General features: G+C 40.2%; 3 protein-coding genes across 3 annotated transcripts in view; 2 read left to right on the forward strand and 1 right to left on the reverse strand.

Annotated features, from left to right (window-relative positions):
* Positions 1–10,782, forward strand: part of spata6 (spermatogenesis associated 6) — a 31,807-nt gene extending 21,025 nt beyond the window's left edge. The window contains exon 12 of the mRNA XM_087783726.1: positions 10,601–10,782. The gene's annotated coding sequence lies outside the window, so the exon portion shown is untranslated. The remainder of the gene's footprint in view (positions 1–10,600) is intronic.
* gclm (glutamate-cysteine ligase, modifier subunit) lies at positions 1,667–8,264 on the reverse strand. The gene is made up of 7 exons (XM_087783723.1): positions 7,488–8,264; positions 5,725–5,784; positions 4,686–4,770; positions 3,331–3,387; positions 3,037–3,239; positions 2,852–2,966; positions 1,667–2,761 (listed from the first exon to the last, which is right to left on the reverse strand). Exons 1-7 carry the CDS (start codon positions 7,605–7,607, stop codon positions 2,592–2,594), a joined length of 810 nt encoding a protein of 269 aa, XP_087639849.1. The 5' UTR covers positions 7,608–8,264; the 3' UTR covers positions 1,667–2,591.
* A 611-nt stretch (positions 10,783–11,393) lies between the features above and the next one.
* Positions 11,394–14,277, forward strand: ccl25b (chemokine (C-C motif) ligand 25b). The gene is made up of 5 exons (XM_087782656.1): positions 11,394–11,456; positions 11,687–11,770; positions 13,402–13,519; positions 13,614–13,728; positions 13,790–14,277. Exons 2-4 carry the CDS (start codon positions 11,707–11,709, stop codon positions 13,726–13,728), a joined length of 297 nt encoding a protein of 98 aa, XP_087638782.1. The 5' UTR covers positions 11,394–11,456; positions 11,687–11,706; the 3' UTR covers positions 13,790–14,277.
* The last annotated feature ends 1,665 nt before the right edge of the window (positions 14,278–15,942 follow it).

The following is a 15,942-nucleotide window of genomic DNA, read 5'->3' on the forward strand; positions in this document are numbered from 1 at the left end:
TACTTGAGCGGGTCAGAATTCTCGCTGCAGAGTTCTGAATCAACTGCAGGCGAGACAGATCCTTCTTGTTAAGACATGAAAACAAACTGTTACAATAGTCCAGACGAGAAGAAACGCATGGATTAAAAGCTCCAGATCATGTTCCGACAACATTTTCCTAAGTTTAGAGATTTTTCTCAGTTGAAGGAAACAGTTTCTGGTCAGTTTTCTGCAGTGAGACAAGAGACATGTCTTTATCAAATACAACATCCAGGTTTCTCAGGCTCAGTTTGACAGACTGACCTAAGTCACCCAAGTACTGACTCAACCCTGGAATCTTGTCATCAGGAGCAATCACCAGTGTTTCAGTTTTGTCCACATTTAGCTGTAAAGTGTTTTCACTCAGCCATTGTTGGATTTCTAGCAAACAATTGACTAAGCTGTTCAGCCTCTGGGGCTCAGTTGGATCAAAAGAGCAGTAGAGCTGGATGTCATCAGCAAAAATGTGATAAGAAACATCTGGAAATCTCTGAATGATTTTACCGAGGGGAATCAAGTACAGCAAAAACAATAAAGGACCCAGAACAGAACCTTGAGGGACTCCACACAACAGATCTGCCGATTCAGACCTCATTTGATTGGCAGATACACTAAAACTGCGCCCAGAAAGGTAAGATGAGAACCATTCTAACACAGACCCAGACAGTCCCACTTCATCCCTCAGTCTTCTCAGCAGGATCTGGTGATCAACTGTGTCAAAGGCTGAGGACAGATCCAAGAGAACCAGAACAGTGAATTTACCAGAGTCAGCCGACATCATGATGTCACTGGACACTTTCAATAAAGCTGTCTCCGTAGAGTGATGTTTACGGAAGCCAGACTGAAACTTCTCATGGATGTCGCTCTGATTCAGGAACAAAGACAGCTGCTCAGACACAACCTTCTCCAAGATCTTGGACAAGAAAGGGAGCTTAGAAATAGGCCTGAAATTACTGAGGTCAGTTGGGTCTAAGCCTGGTTTTTTGAGCAGAGGCTCCACAATGGCATGTTTGAATGCATTGGGAAAAACCCCTGTGGAAAGGGAGAGGTTCACCATATTGGTAACCCAGGGGCCAATTACATCAAATACGTTGATAAAAAGCCTACAAGGAAGGACGTCATCTGAGCAAGAGGAGGGTTTCATCTTGTTCACTAGTGCCGAAATATCACCCAAAGATACAGCAGTGAAGGAGGACCAAGAGGAGGAGAAGGGCTCAGAGACAGTAGGGGTTCCAAACAAAGGGGGAGAGATTTTCTCTTTGATCAATTTAATTTTGTCAATGACCTCATTGACGTCATAGACCAGCATGTTGCAGTTGTTAAGTTGTTGATCTGTGGTTGACTAGCATTTCACTTCCCTAGCAAGTCTTGTCTCCATTTGCCACTTACTTTGATGTTGAACTGATCAGGTCCATGTCCTCAGAAAATTCACTATTGTCAAGTTCAGATCTATGCAGGAATTATTCATGCCCAAACTGATTGCAAATATCAAGCGGTTCATCCGAGCCGTCAACGGAATAAGAATCAAAATAATCCTTATTTACTTTCGATCCAGGAGCTCAAAAAGCCTGTGATGTGCACCACCAAAATGTTTTTAGATAGTTAAACTTAAATGTGTCAAGTGTTTAAAAGAAAACATGCTAAAATACAATTTTAATATAAAACATTTATTGCAATTTCTTTTTATCACATTGAATTTAAAAGATATACATCGTCCAAACCAGTTTAGTCACCTTTTTTTTGTTTTGTTTGGGAAGGAGTTCTTCAAAAAACAAGAGCAAAAATCAACAATATGGTAGTAATTCTTAATGGAAGAGCTTTCAAAACGTACACTATAGAAACATTCAAGACTTGACTTGTTTTCAAAAGTCACAGTAAGGAGCTTCTGAGACATTCTTGGTCAAAGTTGTCTGAACTTGTCGATTTCTTGACACAAAAATAACACATTCTTTAAAAAGCATCACTGATACTTGTTGACAAGTAAATCCTGTAGATAAAAAAGAAGCCAGAGTTTAATTATTTAAACAATAATCCTTCTATACAGTACAACCAACTGCAAATCAATGTGATTGAAAGACTGAAGGCATGTTTCATTTCAACAGTGCTAGTGGATGATATACAGATTCAGAACATACAGTACTCAGACGAGGCTGACCAGAGTGACGGGTCGTTTACGACACAATTAGATTCTTCACATCTTCACAGCTCTGAAGCTCGACAGATCTCTAGTGTTTTTTGGAAAAATATAATCTCATAAGCAGGGACAGCTGAAGACATAACAAGTGGAGCGATAACAAAACCCAACGATTCTTCCCATACGTACATTTGAACTACGACACGTTTTAAAAAGGAATGACGAGCTTGTGACACTCGTGGCCACAGAAACCATCTGAAGGAGGAACCAGTAAACGTCTTACTCCTGCGTGAGAGAGGATTTGTGAGGCACTTTCACCACCACCACAGTCATTAGTTGGTCGACTTCTGCATTGTGTGAACTTTGGATTGAGGTCGTTTGAATCTTGTGTGAATGAGAAAAGAATGGCTTCTTCCTTCCATCTCCGGCACTAGGGTCACTAGAGGTTCGCCCTCCTGGCACTCAGCAGGTAACCCTTGGCCTTGATGATGCCTCGGCTCTTGACGATGATGGAGTAGCGCAGCACCCACTCCAGCCTCCAGTCGGAAGCGCTCGGGTCGCCGGTGCCGTTCTTCACGGCCTCCTGGAACGTGGCCGCGGACATCAGTTCTGGAAGAAGGGCGAGCGATTTAACCATCTGGTTGTGAAGGCGCGACACATTATCTAGGGGCCGAAAACTTGAATCAAAAGTTCACAGACCTTTGGGGTCGCTGTGCGTGAGCAGCTGGATGTCTCGCTCTTTGGCGAAGGCCGTGAGGTCGGGGGGCATCACGCAGCAGGACGCCAGGTTGACCTGGTTGCTGCTGGGCTTCACCTGCGGCGAGGGAAGCACACGCTTGTAAGCTTTCAATTGAACTTGAACCCGCACAGAAGGGAGCACCGACCTGAGCCCAGTCGTACAGCTGCTCCAGCAGATCTTTATCCAGGTCCGACGTGCCGATGGCGGCGATCCTTTGGTTCCGAACCAGAGCCTGCAGTTCCTCCCACGCCGGCTGGAGGTGAGCGAGAGTTTGACTCTCGCCCTCTGGTGGTCCCGGCGGGGAAATGATGACGGAGTCGATTTGGGAAACGGCGAGCGTTCGACAAGCTGGAGGAAAACAAACGGATGTTGCACTGAACTCTCGACACATGGTTTTAATGTCGTCGCAGTAAACACTGCTGCACACTTAAGAACTCACCCATCTCCACTGCATCCTGGATGGACGAGTCATTGCTCTCGCACAGGAACAGTTTGGCTGCAGACAGGAGAAGATTATATTACTTAAAGTGTAATTGATTGAACGACTATTAATCTGCCTTTTTTATTAGGTTTTATTACTAACTGAACCGAGTTAAATATTATCCAACATTACCTAAGTCCTTGTAAGAAGAAAACAGGTGCATTTATCTAGATTTGCCATAAACTATAAGAAGAAATTGAACCCTCCACTCATAATTTCAACTGCCGAGGGCGAGAAGTCCTCGCTTATTCTCTCACACCCACCAAACCTAGCAATCATCACTCTTCCATTGGGACAGGTGTGCCCCAGGGCTCACTCCTAGATCCTTTTTAATCCACAACATTTTGTGGACGTCATTACTTTTCCGGCCGTCATGAGTCACAACACTTTGTTTCTGAGCGAGATGAATTAAAAGATGCCAAAATACTTTTGTAAGAAAGCAACATAGACACAATGACGAAAATGAAAATGCTGAATAAAAGATGAGAATATATATAATCATAATAATAAGTGTTTGAATGAGGTCGTAAAGTCATGACTCTACTACATATACAGTATAATAAATGTGTTGTAGCACCACCGACTGACAAGGCTACAAGACGGTTCGTAGATTTTTCTAGAACTTCATTTAGTAACTAATGCACAGGCTGCTGTGGAACACAACCAACGACAACATAAGCACAACGTTGCCTTCTGGCTGTGTCAACTGTCTGTACTTTCCGTTTAACCTATAAAACAAAACACACTTCCTCCAACTCAGCCAATCCGTGTCAGTCACTCACATTGATAAAACCCTGAACAACAACAAATCTTCATATATATATATATATATATATATATATATATGTATTCGTATATTAATGCATAAATGAAACTATAAAGGAAGAAAACTATGTTACAGATGGGGAGGGGGGGGTGCAGCGTGATCAGAGGAGCTGTTATACATTTTACAGAGTGAGAAATCATTAAGAGTTCCATGTTGTTAAAAGGATTTGGGTTTTTGATGGTGGACTAACTGCGTGAGAGAGTGTTTAAAAGAAGGTGCATATGGAGTGAAAGGAGCGATTATGAGGCTTCAATGCACTTGAATAGTGAAAGACAAACGGTTTCATATTTGCAGACAGCAGCAGAAATAATTGGAAAATGGTGTGTGAAAAACAAATCTGGAAATAAATGTATAAATACAACCAAACCAAAAAGTAAAAATGGAGATAAATGCATGAGAAGGATCCGCAGTCGAAATGACACCAGAGACAGTCATCAGAAAGTTTTGGAGGTGATCCAGACAGCAAAGTGTTTTCTTTCATACAGACCTGAAACCTTGAGCTCCTCCCTCTCTTCAGGCGTGATCACTTCTGTCGTCTCTGGAATGGAGCAGTCGAGTGTGTCGGAAATGTCCTGACAACAAAAATCATATTTTCACATCCAGCTGCACTCACATCAGTTCAGTGACTCTACTTTGACTTACAAACCAAGCCATAAAAAACACACTCATTAACTCAAGTTTGTGTCACTGGCACGTTAAGTTTGAGGCAACCGTGTGTTGACTGAACTTTGAACTTGTTAACCTTTAAATGTCAAAAGAGATCTAGTGTTGCGTCTGCAAAAAGTTACTATGGTGTTGGAAATATAAACTGAACACAAACCCTTCCCTCAATGAAATCCACCATCACACAGACTCTCCACTTGGGTGTTAAACTACCAACCCCAGCCTGTCGGGATCTGCCAAATTTTGTGGAATGGAGGCTTAGGCAGCCAGTGCTGCATGAACATCTGTGACGACAGATTCTTTTCACACGGCCAGAGCACTCTTTTCATCTCCATCTCTGCAGATGCTTTATTTGCTCAAGCCTGGAATCAAGCGTCCCAAAGCCTGGTGTGCACGGTCTGAGCGAGCTGGTCCCTTCAGGGTCCGAATAGCACGTGTATCACACAGAACAACCCGCTTCCACGTGCAGACCACACTTCACTATCTTAGCAGATCAAGTCTACGCCAAGAGGTGGAAGCACTTTTTCACATTGTGTCACAATGTTGTTTCCACAGCTTCCTCTCTCACACACAGCTAACATGCAGCAGGGTCACGTCAAGGGGTCAGCAAGTTCATCACATGTGCAGGAAGTTGAAAGAGCATCCCTCCATATTGGACATTAAAACCTTCCTCAATCTTCCATTATTGCACGCTTTGACTTATATTTACTTCCCTTTTTTTCTGTGGGTTGAGCAACTTTGTGTTATGTTGTAATTCGTCAGACGAGTTTGAGACAAGACCCAACTATGTTGTAAATAATAGTAATAATATTAGGAGGGGATGATATAACGGCACAGACTCGATAAACTGTTCACACTCTTACCTCAGTCGGTTGCTTCAGGGACACCCACTCGCTCAGTGTGGCCTGGATACAGTCTTGAAGCTGCAGCGACAAAAAATCAACAATTGTTTGTTTCTTTTAAGGAATTCTGAGGCTAAAAAAATAATCATCATTCTCGTTTTGAGGATTCTTCAGGATAAAACTACGAAAAACAAAAATGCAAACAAGTAGATCTTTGTCGGTCCACATGACGTCCTTGTGAGCAGGCACCGACCAGATTTATAATCCATCAGATAAAAACCCTCATCTTTGTTTATGGTTAAGTGACATGTGGTGGAAAGTGGATAAACTTGATTGAACCCGTTTTTACATTTGGTCGTTGAACGAAGAATCCTCAGATTCCAATGTAATTACAAAAGAGCCCGATTCAAATAAACAATCACTTTTTTTACGTCGCACAAATGAACGCATCTTTTATTTACATTTCCTTGTGTTTGCAGGTCTTTCTATGAACCCATGGTTTGATGTCAAAATAAGTCCCAACTTATAAACCTGTAAAGTGCATTCATTTCTGTCCATGTGTTGTTGCTGAGCAAGTCGGACCGCTTTTCTAGCTCAGGTTTGATTTAGAGTAGAAGGTTTGACTTCTTCTCCTTCACTACTGCAGCACATGTCAAGTGTCTTCCCCCCAATACTGGTTTCTTCTTTCTTTCTTGGAAAGGTCGGGACTTTTCATTCACCGCCCCAGGCTTCTCTTCCTTATGTTACATCATTTCTTGGCATCAGATTCCAGTGCAGACACCTGATATCTTTATACAATTAAAAACATTTGTTTATTACTCGAGATCCATGACAATAAGTCAACTTTGACAGAAATACGTTTTTGTGAGGATAAAAGTTTGAACATTGCAAAGATAGTTACTTTTATCGTCTGTCAAACTTTTTTTTTTGTTTAAATGCCGATATGTTGTTCGAAAGTCGGACACGCCTAAAATCTCGTTCCGTCAGAAGATGTGAAATATTTAATGTTAATGTCCCTAAATTTAATGAAAATCAAATGTCCTTGTATGTGAGAGTTCAGCGTTTGTGAAGAGTTTTTGTCAACTTTGTGTATCCAGACATAAGTAGGCTCCAGCAGCCCGGAATCCATCCCATTAAGCAACAGCAACAAAACACTTACCATTGAAGATAAAGGGAAACAAATTGCTTAGTCATAGTCTGACTCAGAAGCTTTTATTGCCACCGTTATAAACACAACACAGGATTCCTCTGTGGTGGCCTTTCACAATAAAAGACTATGAATGAAATAAAGACATACAATAGGATCAAATAAAATGAGACTTTGCCATAAAAATTAACAATAAAATACAATAAATGTAATGAAATGACTCAATGAATGTGTGCAAACGTCTTCAGTTCACATTTCATGTAGTTTAAAGGAGTGAGTCTAAATAAAATAGTTTTATATCAAATAAAATGTAGAACTTCTTGACAGTAAAATGGTGAAAAAGTTTTCATTATCTATAAAATAAAATAAAGTCATTATCTAAAAAACTAGAAGGACTACTCTGGATCCTAAACGACTTGTTATCGAGTTCCATCCCAACATATCCGTGTGTAACTAACTCAAATAACTAACTTATATAACTCGCCTGCAGCGGTTCATAGACTCACAGACTCCTTACGTTGACGTAAACATACCGCTCCTCCATTTTGTCCCGCATTAAAGACGTGTATTATCAAACAAATCAATCATTAGCCAAAGGGTCGACTGACCAACTACCGGGCGGAAGGAAGCCTCTCACCTCCTCGGTGGGGGAACTCGGACACTTCTTCTTCAGCCGACTCCTGCTCACCAGGTTCCCGGTGTGGAGCTTGAGGGTCTTGGCTTGGTTCAACATCGCCACGGAGCTCTGGGGATCCATGCGGGCTTCCGTAGCTAGCTCGAGTAGCTAGCTCAGTGTAGCATGAACTGCGGCTCGGCGGGTGTTCGCTGCGGCTGCGGGGAGAGACTGGAGCTGGGGGCCGCCGTCCAGGAGCGAGACTAGTCCGGGAGAGTCAGGATGACTTGCAGTTGTTCTGACAGACCTGCTGGGCTGGCTGGTTGCTAAGCGGCGGATATGGAGGAGAGCCGAGCGCACGCCTACTGGAGGTGTCGCGGGTCGCGAGGAAAACCAGAACTGGATCATTTGTTGTGCGTGTACTACACACACATGACTGGATTGACTGGAAGTGGAGTTAGTTTGAGAACAGTTGAAGTTAGAATTAGAAACGTGCTGATCTATAATCGAGGAAATTGTGGTGGTGATCTATATGTTCACCTGCCTTTAAACAACGCAAATGGTGAACTGAAAATGAGTTCAAAAAGTTGTCCAAAAAGGTTAGGTAGAACTTTATTGATCGAAATCGTTTTTTTCCAATTATCCACAGCAAATGCAGCATTTTTTCATAAAAATAATCAAAATTAAATAAGAACAAGAACAAAGAGAAATGAAGGGAAATAACAAGATGATACAATCTAAGTCTAAAGATAAATAACATAGATCAAAGAAAAACAACAAAGACAAAGGATACAAAGACTAACATAGCCTTTCTATTCTATTCTATTCTATTCATAGAACAGAACATCCAGATACTTTCACTCCACTCCTGCCCCTGAACTCAGAATTGTACATTTTAATAGCCCGAGGGATGAATGAGTCCCTGAGTCTATTTGTTTTGCACCTGGGTAGGAGCATTCGTGCTTCATCTGCTTCTCTGCTCACTGATGACAGTGTTGAGAGGATGACTGTCATCATCCATGATGGACACTAGTTTGTCCAGTGATTGTTAAGCGAGTGCTCATGGGAAATGTAGTCTCTCGTCGGGCTAAACACTACTACTTTAGTCCACTGGCGTCGCTCGAATTCAAAGAGCATAGAATCTCCTTAGGTTTGATCAAGTAATATGAGCTCCTTGGCGGAGGTATGAGCTGACGTATTTGTAGACTAATATACAGTCGTACACTCTTTGTAGCCATTTTGAAAAGGGAAATTAAAGTTTGAATGAATGAATCTGACACAAAAAAATCATGAAATCATAAATGATGAAACATGTATAAGATATAACTTTACTTACTCGATCATCTTTATTGTACAAGTTAAACCTGAGGAGGTAACTAAAAGGATAATACAAGAAAAAAAATATGCTGTAAAATATTATTGATTTATGAAACTCAGAATTAAATCATGTTACTGTTTACTTACTTTCCAATGTTTTTACTTTTAAATCTTTCTTCTTGCTTCAATCTCTCAGTGGGTCAATGAAAAGAGTCCATGAACTCGGAGTCTATCACTTCCAATGTGGATTAATATTGGTTTATTTGTTGCTTTTGCATTTGTTTTTATCTTTGTCGGCCACCATAGTCAGAAAGATGTACTACATGGATCAGCCTTACTTTGACGTCATGACCAGGGCTGCATAAATACAGTCAAAATGAAGCACTTTGTCCATATCTGTCCTAGAATCTTCACAAATGCTGCAGATTTGAAAACGTTAGTGTTGAAATGATCTGTTGTTGTTGCTCCAGCAGGGGGCGCTGCTACGCTAGAAAAGTACAGATGAGTCACAGCAGCAGTCACTGCTGAGCTTGCAAGTCAAAAATGCAAAATCATCATCCACAGCTCTTCGATCTCGTCACACAACAGCAGAATCATCTAAACAATTGTGAAATTTACAAAAAACCCATAAAAGTAAAAGTAAATATCCAACACTGGACTTTCATCAACGTGACATCATTGAAAACAGGGAGAAAATATTTTCATGATATCGTTTCCTCGCAACATTAAACTATGAATAATTTTTTGAAGATTTGACATGATGAACAAGTTTCTCAAAACCACATGGACGTAATATTCATATGTCTTGACAACGTCTTCAACTCAATAGCACTCAATAAACTCTAAACATGTTTGGTCAAGGCCAACATTTGCAACCAATCAAATCCTCGCAGGGGGCGAATACGTTTTGTGTCTGGTTTACATGCTGAAAATACTTCAGTTAAAGCGGGAAGAAAGCTTGCACATACATACAGAAATAACCCTCAAATAATTTCCTTAAACAGAAGTTGTTCGTGGAAGTTGTTCAGTCTTGTATCAAGTTACAAAAACCATGAAAACCCACATGTGCTGTGGGACTCAAGGAAGTGTCGAGTGTCCTCAACATGAATTCCCAAAAGGGTTTTAATCTTGAGAGAGGTCAGATCCTGTTTTGTTTGAAACCAGTTACACATGTTGTCTGTTAAAGCTGTTGAGAAAGGAATCCTGCAGCACTTCATCGTCTACTGTCTTCGGTCTCGAGGACAGATTCGGACGACAATGTGCGACGTTGAACAAGGAAGAGCAACAAGTCACGTGTCAAACCTGACGACACAATTCCTACACTTACCAGGCAGAGACCTGCCATTAACTTAGTGTGTAGACGATATCACAACTTTAAACACTAATAATGTCATTTAATGTGAATATAAAATCCGATCAGATCATAAACAGCATCATCTCAAATATCTAATTTATTATTACTGAAGACAATGGTGACCAATAGAATATAATTTGTCTAAAATGCACATTATTAACGTTCATCTGAAAACAATGCAGCTGTAACTATGAGTCTAAAAAGCAGGAAATGTTATTTAGAACCAACCGGTCGACAGATTCTTTCTTCTTTCATTCTTCATTAACTAAAGGTGTGAGAAAATATTCATATACTCAGATTAATTGTTGACATTTTTTTTGGCTTTTAATTCTTATTTTATTTGTATTATAGTTATTGTATTCTGTTTAGTTTGTAAAGTGTGAGCCCTTTTTTTATTTATAATTAACCCGCAAATATTCACCACGTCTGTTCATGTTTTTGTTGCAATGAAAATTCCTTCCTCTAGATGTCAGCAGTGATTACATCAGTGTCTACATCCTCTGCAGCTGAAGGAACACTGAAATCCTGCGAGATCCAGGCAACAACAACTGAGGACGAGAGGATACAGTCGACTCCAGCAGCTTTTGAAGTTGATGTTTGGACATAGTTTGGTTTCAAAACTAATTCAATCAGTTACGACTTTGTCAAGAGTCGTGTAGTCTGTAAATTCTACAACACATCACTCGACAATACTACAAATATATCCTTGTTATATATCGTAAAGTTGGAAGCTGAATAACAATTTGACTAACATTGTTTCCTGCTTTAAACTAGATGAAGGCTATTTTTTTTTACATTAAAGGTTTTGCAGAAAAAGTTTCTCCTTTTTCTGATTCCATTTATCTACGTTCCAAGCTCAAGTAACTCCTCTTCTGTTACTGTGTGTCTTGTGCAAGCGAGTTCTGGGACGACATCATCTTGTTGAATCCAGTATCATGCTGTCATTGATATACATTTCAGAAGCTTAAAAAAAAGGTGTCAACTGATGTAGATAATGCATGTAGTACAACAATATTGGATAAGACACTTTTAAATATGTGTGGAAATGAGCTTCTTGGCAGATGTCTGCACTTTTATTCTTTTGATTTCTTCACGATCAATTATGAACGTGATCTAAAGTTTAACAGGTTTAATCTAAACATGAGGTGATGCTGACATGTGTGCGTGTGAGTCTCTAGAAGATGAAGTCTCTCCAGCCAGTGGTGTGGACATGTGACAGAAGGAGGGGTTTCGCCTTTTGTCCACCAGCAGAGGAATATTATTTCTCCACCACAGAGAGCCGAGCTTCCACAGAGAGCAAACGTTCTTCCCTCACTGACCAGGTATGTTCTCTCATAATCCCTTTTTTCCTGCTGCTTTTTTAATCCTGATGGACAATCCCTCGCTCGTGCACGTTAAGCCCGAGAGAAAGTACAGACACTTTTAGTCTAACAGATGTGCACAGCTGGATGTGGCGACGGATTTGAACAAAGATGTGAAACATGTCTGCTTCACAAGAGCAACGGCGGAGGATTAGTGATCTGTGAAAGAGCTGTTTTTGTTTTCTGCACAGATAACCACTCCAGAAGAACCATGAAGTTCCAGCTCCTCTCTCTCCTGTTGCTGCTCTCCTGCATGAACATGAGTGAAGCTCAAAGTGAGTCCATCTTTACATCCTTACGTCTCATTCTTGACCTTTATATTCTCAAACATAACCTGTGTTCAACAGTGATAGTTGTATATTTAATGATGTTTTTAAGCTCAAATTAAATTGTCTCTAATGTCATTTTCTCAGAGAAGAACAACTGTTTGACTCAGAGTTTGGACTCAGTTGCTGCATGATTCATTTTTAATGTAGGTGGTGATTTATTAGAGTGATTAACTTTAATGTCTCTGGACTCAAATCAATAATTACACTGTGTGAATGCACTGTGTAACATAGACCAATACAAACAAATGTGGTTCTATTGAGTGTCGTTTCCAAAGACTATTAATGACGTCACGGTTTCAAAAACAACAGCTTCAATGTTGCTGATTATTGTCGTTAACTAACTGTGACTGTGTTGTTTCTCATGAGGTCGTTGGTACAGGAGCCAAGAACAATGTTCCCGTTTACTGCATATCAGGCCAGATCTAGTTCAGATTGAAAAGAAAAGATTATCTTAACTCAAGAAATTGAAGTTTATCGTCAAGGTTTGCTGCAGCTTTCGTCAGCATGACTATAAAATACTATACATTTTTTAAAACGGTTACACTTACTTTATTATTCTAGGTTTTTTTTAAGGGTTAATGACATTTTTTATAGCTTGATAACGGCCATGATAGTCAAAGGTTCAACTAATGTGTTGATTTAAGTGTGTCTTAAATAGATGTTGGACTCTATTGTATCATCAGTGTCTGTTTGTACAAAACTCTCTTTTCATTTAAATATTTACATTAGAAAATTATCTTAAGCCCCGCCCACTGAAAACATTTCTTGTTTACAATAAACACACCCACTCTGCTGTGATTAGTCAAACATCAAGGTTCGTCAGCATGCATCATCAATACCAGAAATCTACACCTCCACGGGACTGGTTTTGTAAATAAGTGGGGCACAATTACAGATGTCTGGAGGAGGAGTGAAGCCATTATTAAGCCATAATGGACTCCGCTCTCGTAACCTCTCGTTCGCTGAGATTTCAGACGGGGGAGAACTTTATAAAGTAATAAGTTCAAAACATGGTCATGGTGAGAGACTTACTTAGTAAATAAAATAAATAGGTGAATTTATGTCACCAACTACTATCACGGCAAATACCAAAGTGTTGAGAGACAAAAACAGACATTTTTTGAACATGGGTAAGTTTGTGGTTCTTCGTGTCCAACAACTACTAAAGCTACATTTGTGATCAACTGTGATATTAAGTGTGATATTATTCAGTCATTTATTGAGTTAACTTTTCTTCTTCTATGTCTTATTCATCTTCTTCTTAGGCGTTTCCATCTTCCCAGTCATGATTTTTCTTGTCAACTCAATCTTCCTTTACTTCACCTTTTTTCATTATCTTCCTCTTCATCTTGTTTGTATCTTCATCTACTTTGTTGTTTATCTTCCCCTTTGTCTTTTCTCTCATCTTCCCCTCTTTTATCTCCATCTTCACCTGATGAGATTGTTAAAATCTGAGGTATATTTGAGGGCGACGGTTGTTGATCACGAGGAGAACGAGTCGAGCGTCCGTCAGGGATTATGTTTCTGCTGCGTGTTCTCAGTAGCCGTTCATCTTATCAGGTTATCTCTCTCCTCAGGCTTCTTCGGTAACTGCTGCCTTGGCTTCGTCCCCAAGATGAGAAGAAACGCCCATAAATTCATCGAGACCTATCGTCTGCAGGAAACGGATGGAGATTGCAACATCAGCGCTGTCGTGTGAGTGCTTCACTTTGACCTCAAACGACCGCTTCATGGAGAAAGTGACCATCTCCAAATTACAAGAATTAAAAAAACTAAAAAACATTTGTAGGTTTCTGATGAAACGACCACAGAAGAAGACGCAGACCGTGTGCGCCAACCCCAAGGACAAGATAGTTCAGCACCTGGTGAAGAAAGTGGATCAGCGAAAACGGAATGAGGTTTAAGTAAGAGTTTCTTATAATAAAAAACGATTCAAACCCTAAAACGCCATCATGTCTTCGGCAGCTCACCAGAAGAATCGTCGGTGGGGAGAATAAAGGTGACGACCCGACCCCCCGGATCGGCATCGTGTATCACCCAGAACCAGCTGGCTTGGATTATACTCTCGTAAATGTGGTATTTCCTGCTGCCAAACGCGATTTCAATCATATACACTTTCACTTTAAAACTACATAATTGACTAAATATATATTTTTTAAAGGAGCCATTGTTGTCGTCCTGCTATGATGAGCCCCTCGATGGCAGCTCTGAAATGTAGACATGTGTGTGTGTGTGTGTGTGTGTGTGTGTGTGTGTGTGTGTGTGTGTGTGTGTGTGTGTGTGTGTGTGTGTGTGTGTGTGTGTGTGTGTGTGTGTGTGTGAGGAAAATAATGATAATCTGTGTTTTGTTCATGACTTTTATATTTTTTTATATCAAATAACTGTCTGTGTGTTTTTTATTCAATCCGATGAATTCTTGTAATCAGTTGAAATATCTCTTGAATAAACTCTTTTTCAAATACACACTTGTTTCTATCAAACTACATGGGACATCTTAAAAATGAAGATTCATGTGAGTATTTTGTTTAGTTTTTGCTCAGGTTTCGTCTCATTTTTCACACCAAGAAGTTGTGAACAAAACAAGAGTGTGTGCTCAGCGTGGCCTCGAGGTTCTCCACATCACTAATGAGAGAAGAAACAAAACATGTCAAGAATCAACTCAAGCGTCTCGTCTCTTGTTTTGTGTTGCTTTTCTCTCTTTGTTTGAATCGTTTTACGACTCGTTCTGACTGCCTTTGTCACGCAGGGGTTCATTTCCTCTTGCATGCTAACGGAGAGGTTTTCATTCATATGTTTTCTACCACTTTATCCCTTACCGGGGTCGCGGGGAGACTGGAGCCTATCCCAGTATCATAGGGCGAGAGGCAGGGGAAACTCTGGACAGGACGCCAGTGGCACACAAAGACACACAACCATTCACACTCATACCTATGGACAATTCCCCATGTTCTCAATCAACCTCTGTATGACAAAAAAAAGAAAGTCTAAAGTCTAAAGTATGTTTTTGGACTGTGGGAGGAAACCGGAGTGCCCGGAGTAAACCCCACGCAACACGGGGAGAGATTTTCAGTGGTCATTAAATATAAATATTATGAATGAATGCAAATAACTTATGGAGCTAGCATGCTCACAGACACAGCTAGCTTACTAACAAACATAGCTAGCATTCTAATAAACACACATAGCATGCTAACAAACAAACCTAGCATGCTAACAGACATAGCTATTATTCTGACAAACACAGATAGCATGCTAACAAACAGAGCTAGCATGCTAATAAACACAGCTAGAATGCTCACAAACACAGCTAGCATACTCACAAAAACATCTAGCATTCTAACACACATATTTAGAATTCTAGCAAACACAGCTATCGTGCTAACAAACAGAGCTAGCATGCTAACAAAAAAATATAGCATGCTAACAAACACAGCTAGCATTCTAATAAACACAGCTGGCATGCTAACAAACAGAGCTAGCATGCTAACAAACACAGCTAGCATGCTGACAAAAACATCTAGCATTCTAACAAACGCATCTAGAATGTTTAACAAACACAGCTAGCATGCTAACAAACACAGCTAGCATACTCACAAAAACATCTAGCATTCTAACAAACACATCTAGAATTCTAGCAAACACAGCTATCGTGTTAACAAACAGAGCTAGCATGCTAACAAACAAACCTCTTTTTAGACTGTCTTGCAAAAGATCAGATACAACTTTTATCAGTGAGATTTTCAAAACAACGTACAGATGACAAAAGCCTTTTGGAATTATTGAGTTGTTGCTAAGCTTGTTTTGTGGAATGTATAAAGGAGATTGCAGGTTTAAATCCACAACCTTTTTAGGTATATTTTAGTTTGAGAAAACCAGTATATCCGTAACGATGACTCAGCATTTATTCCATGCTAACCACCCACAGACCAACAGGCACACGTTCATGCATCACATGAGAACAAACTTCTCTACACAACTCATTGTCGTGACAGTTAAAATCCAGATTCTGGAAATGATTTATTTAATCACATTTATTTCGCAATTCCGTGGATTTTCTAAGTAACTGGCTTCATGACTTCAACTTTACTCACGACGAGCTGCCAAGTTCCAAATCCCTT

This window comes from Callionymus lyra, chromosome 2 (genome assembly GCF_982586985.1).
Source record: "Callionymus lyra chromosome 2, fCalLyr1.hap1.1, whole genome shotgun sequence".
In the NCBI taxonomy this organism is placed as follows: Eukaryota; Metazoa; Chordata; class Actinopteri; order Syngnathiformes; family Callionymidae; genus Callionymus; species Callionymus lyra.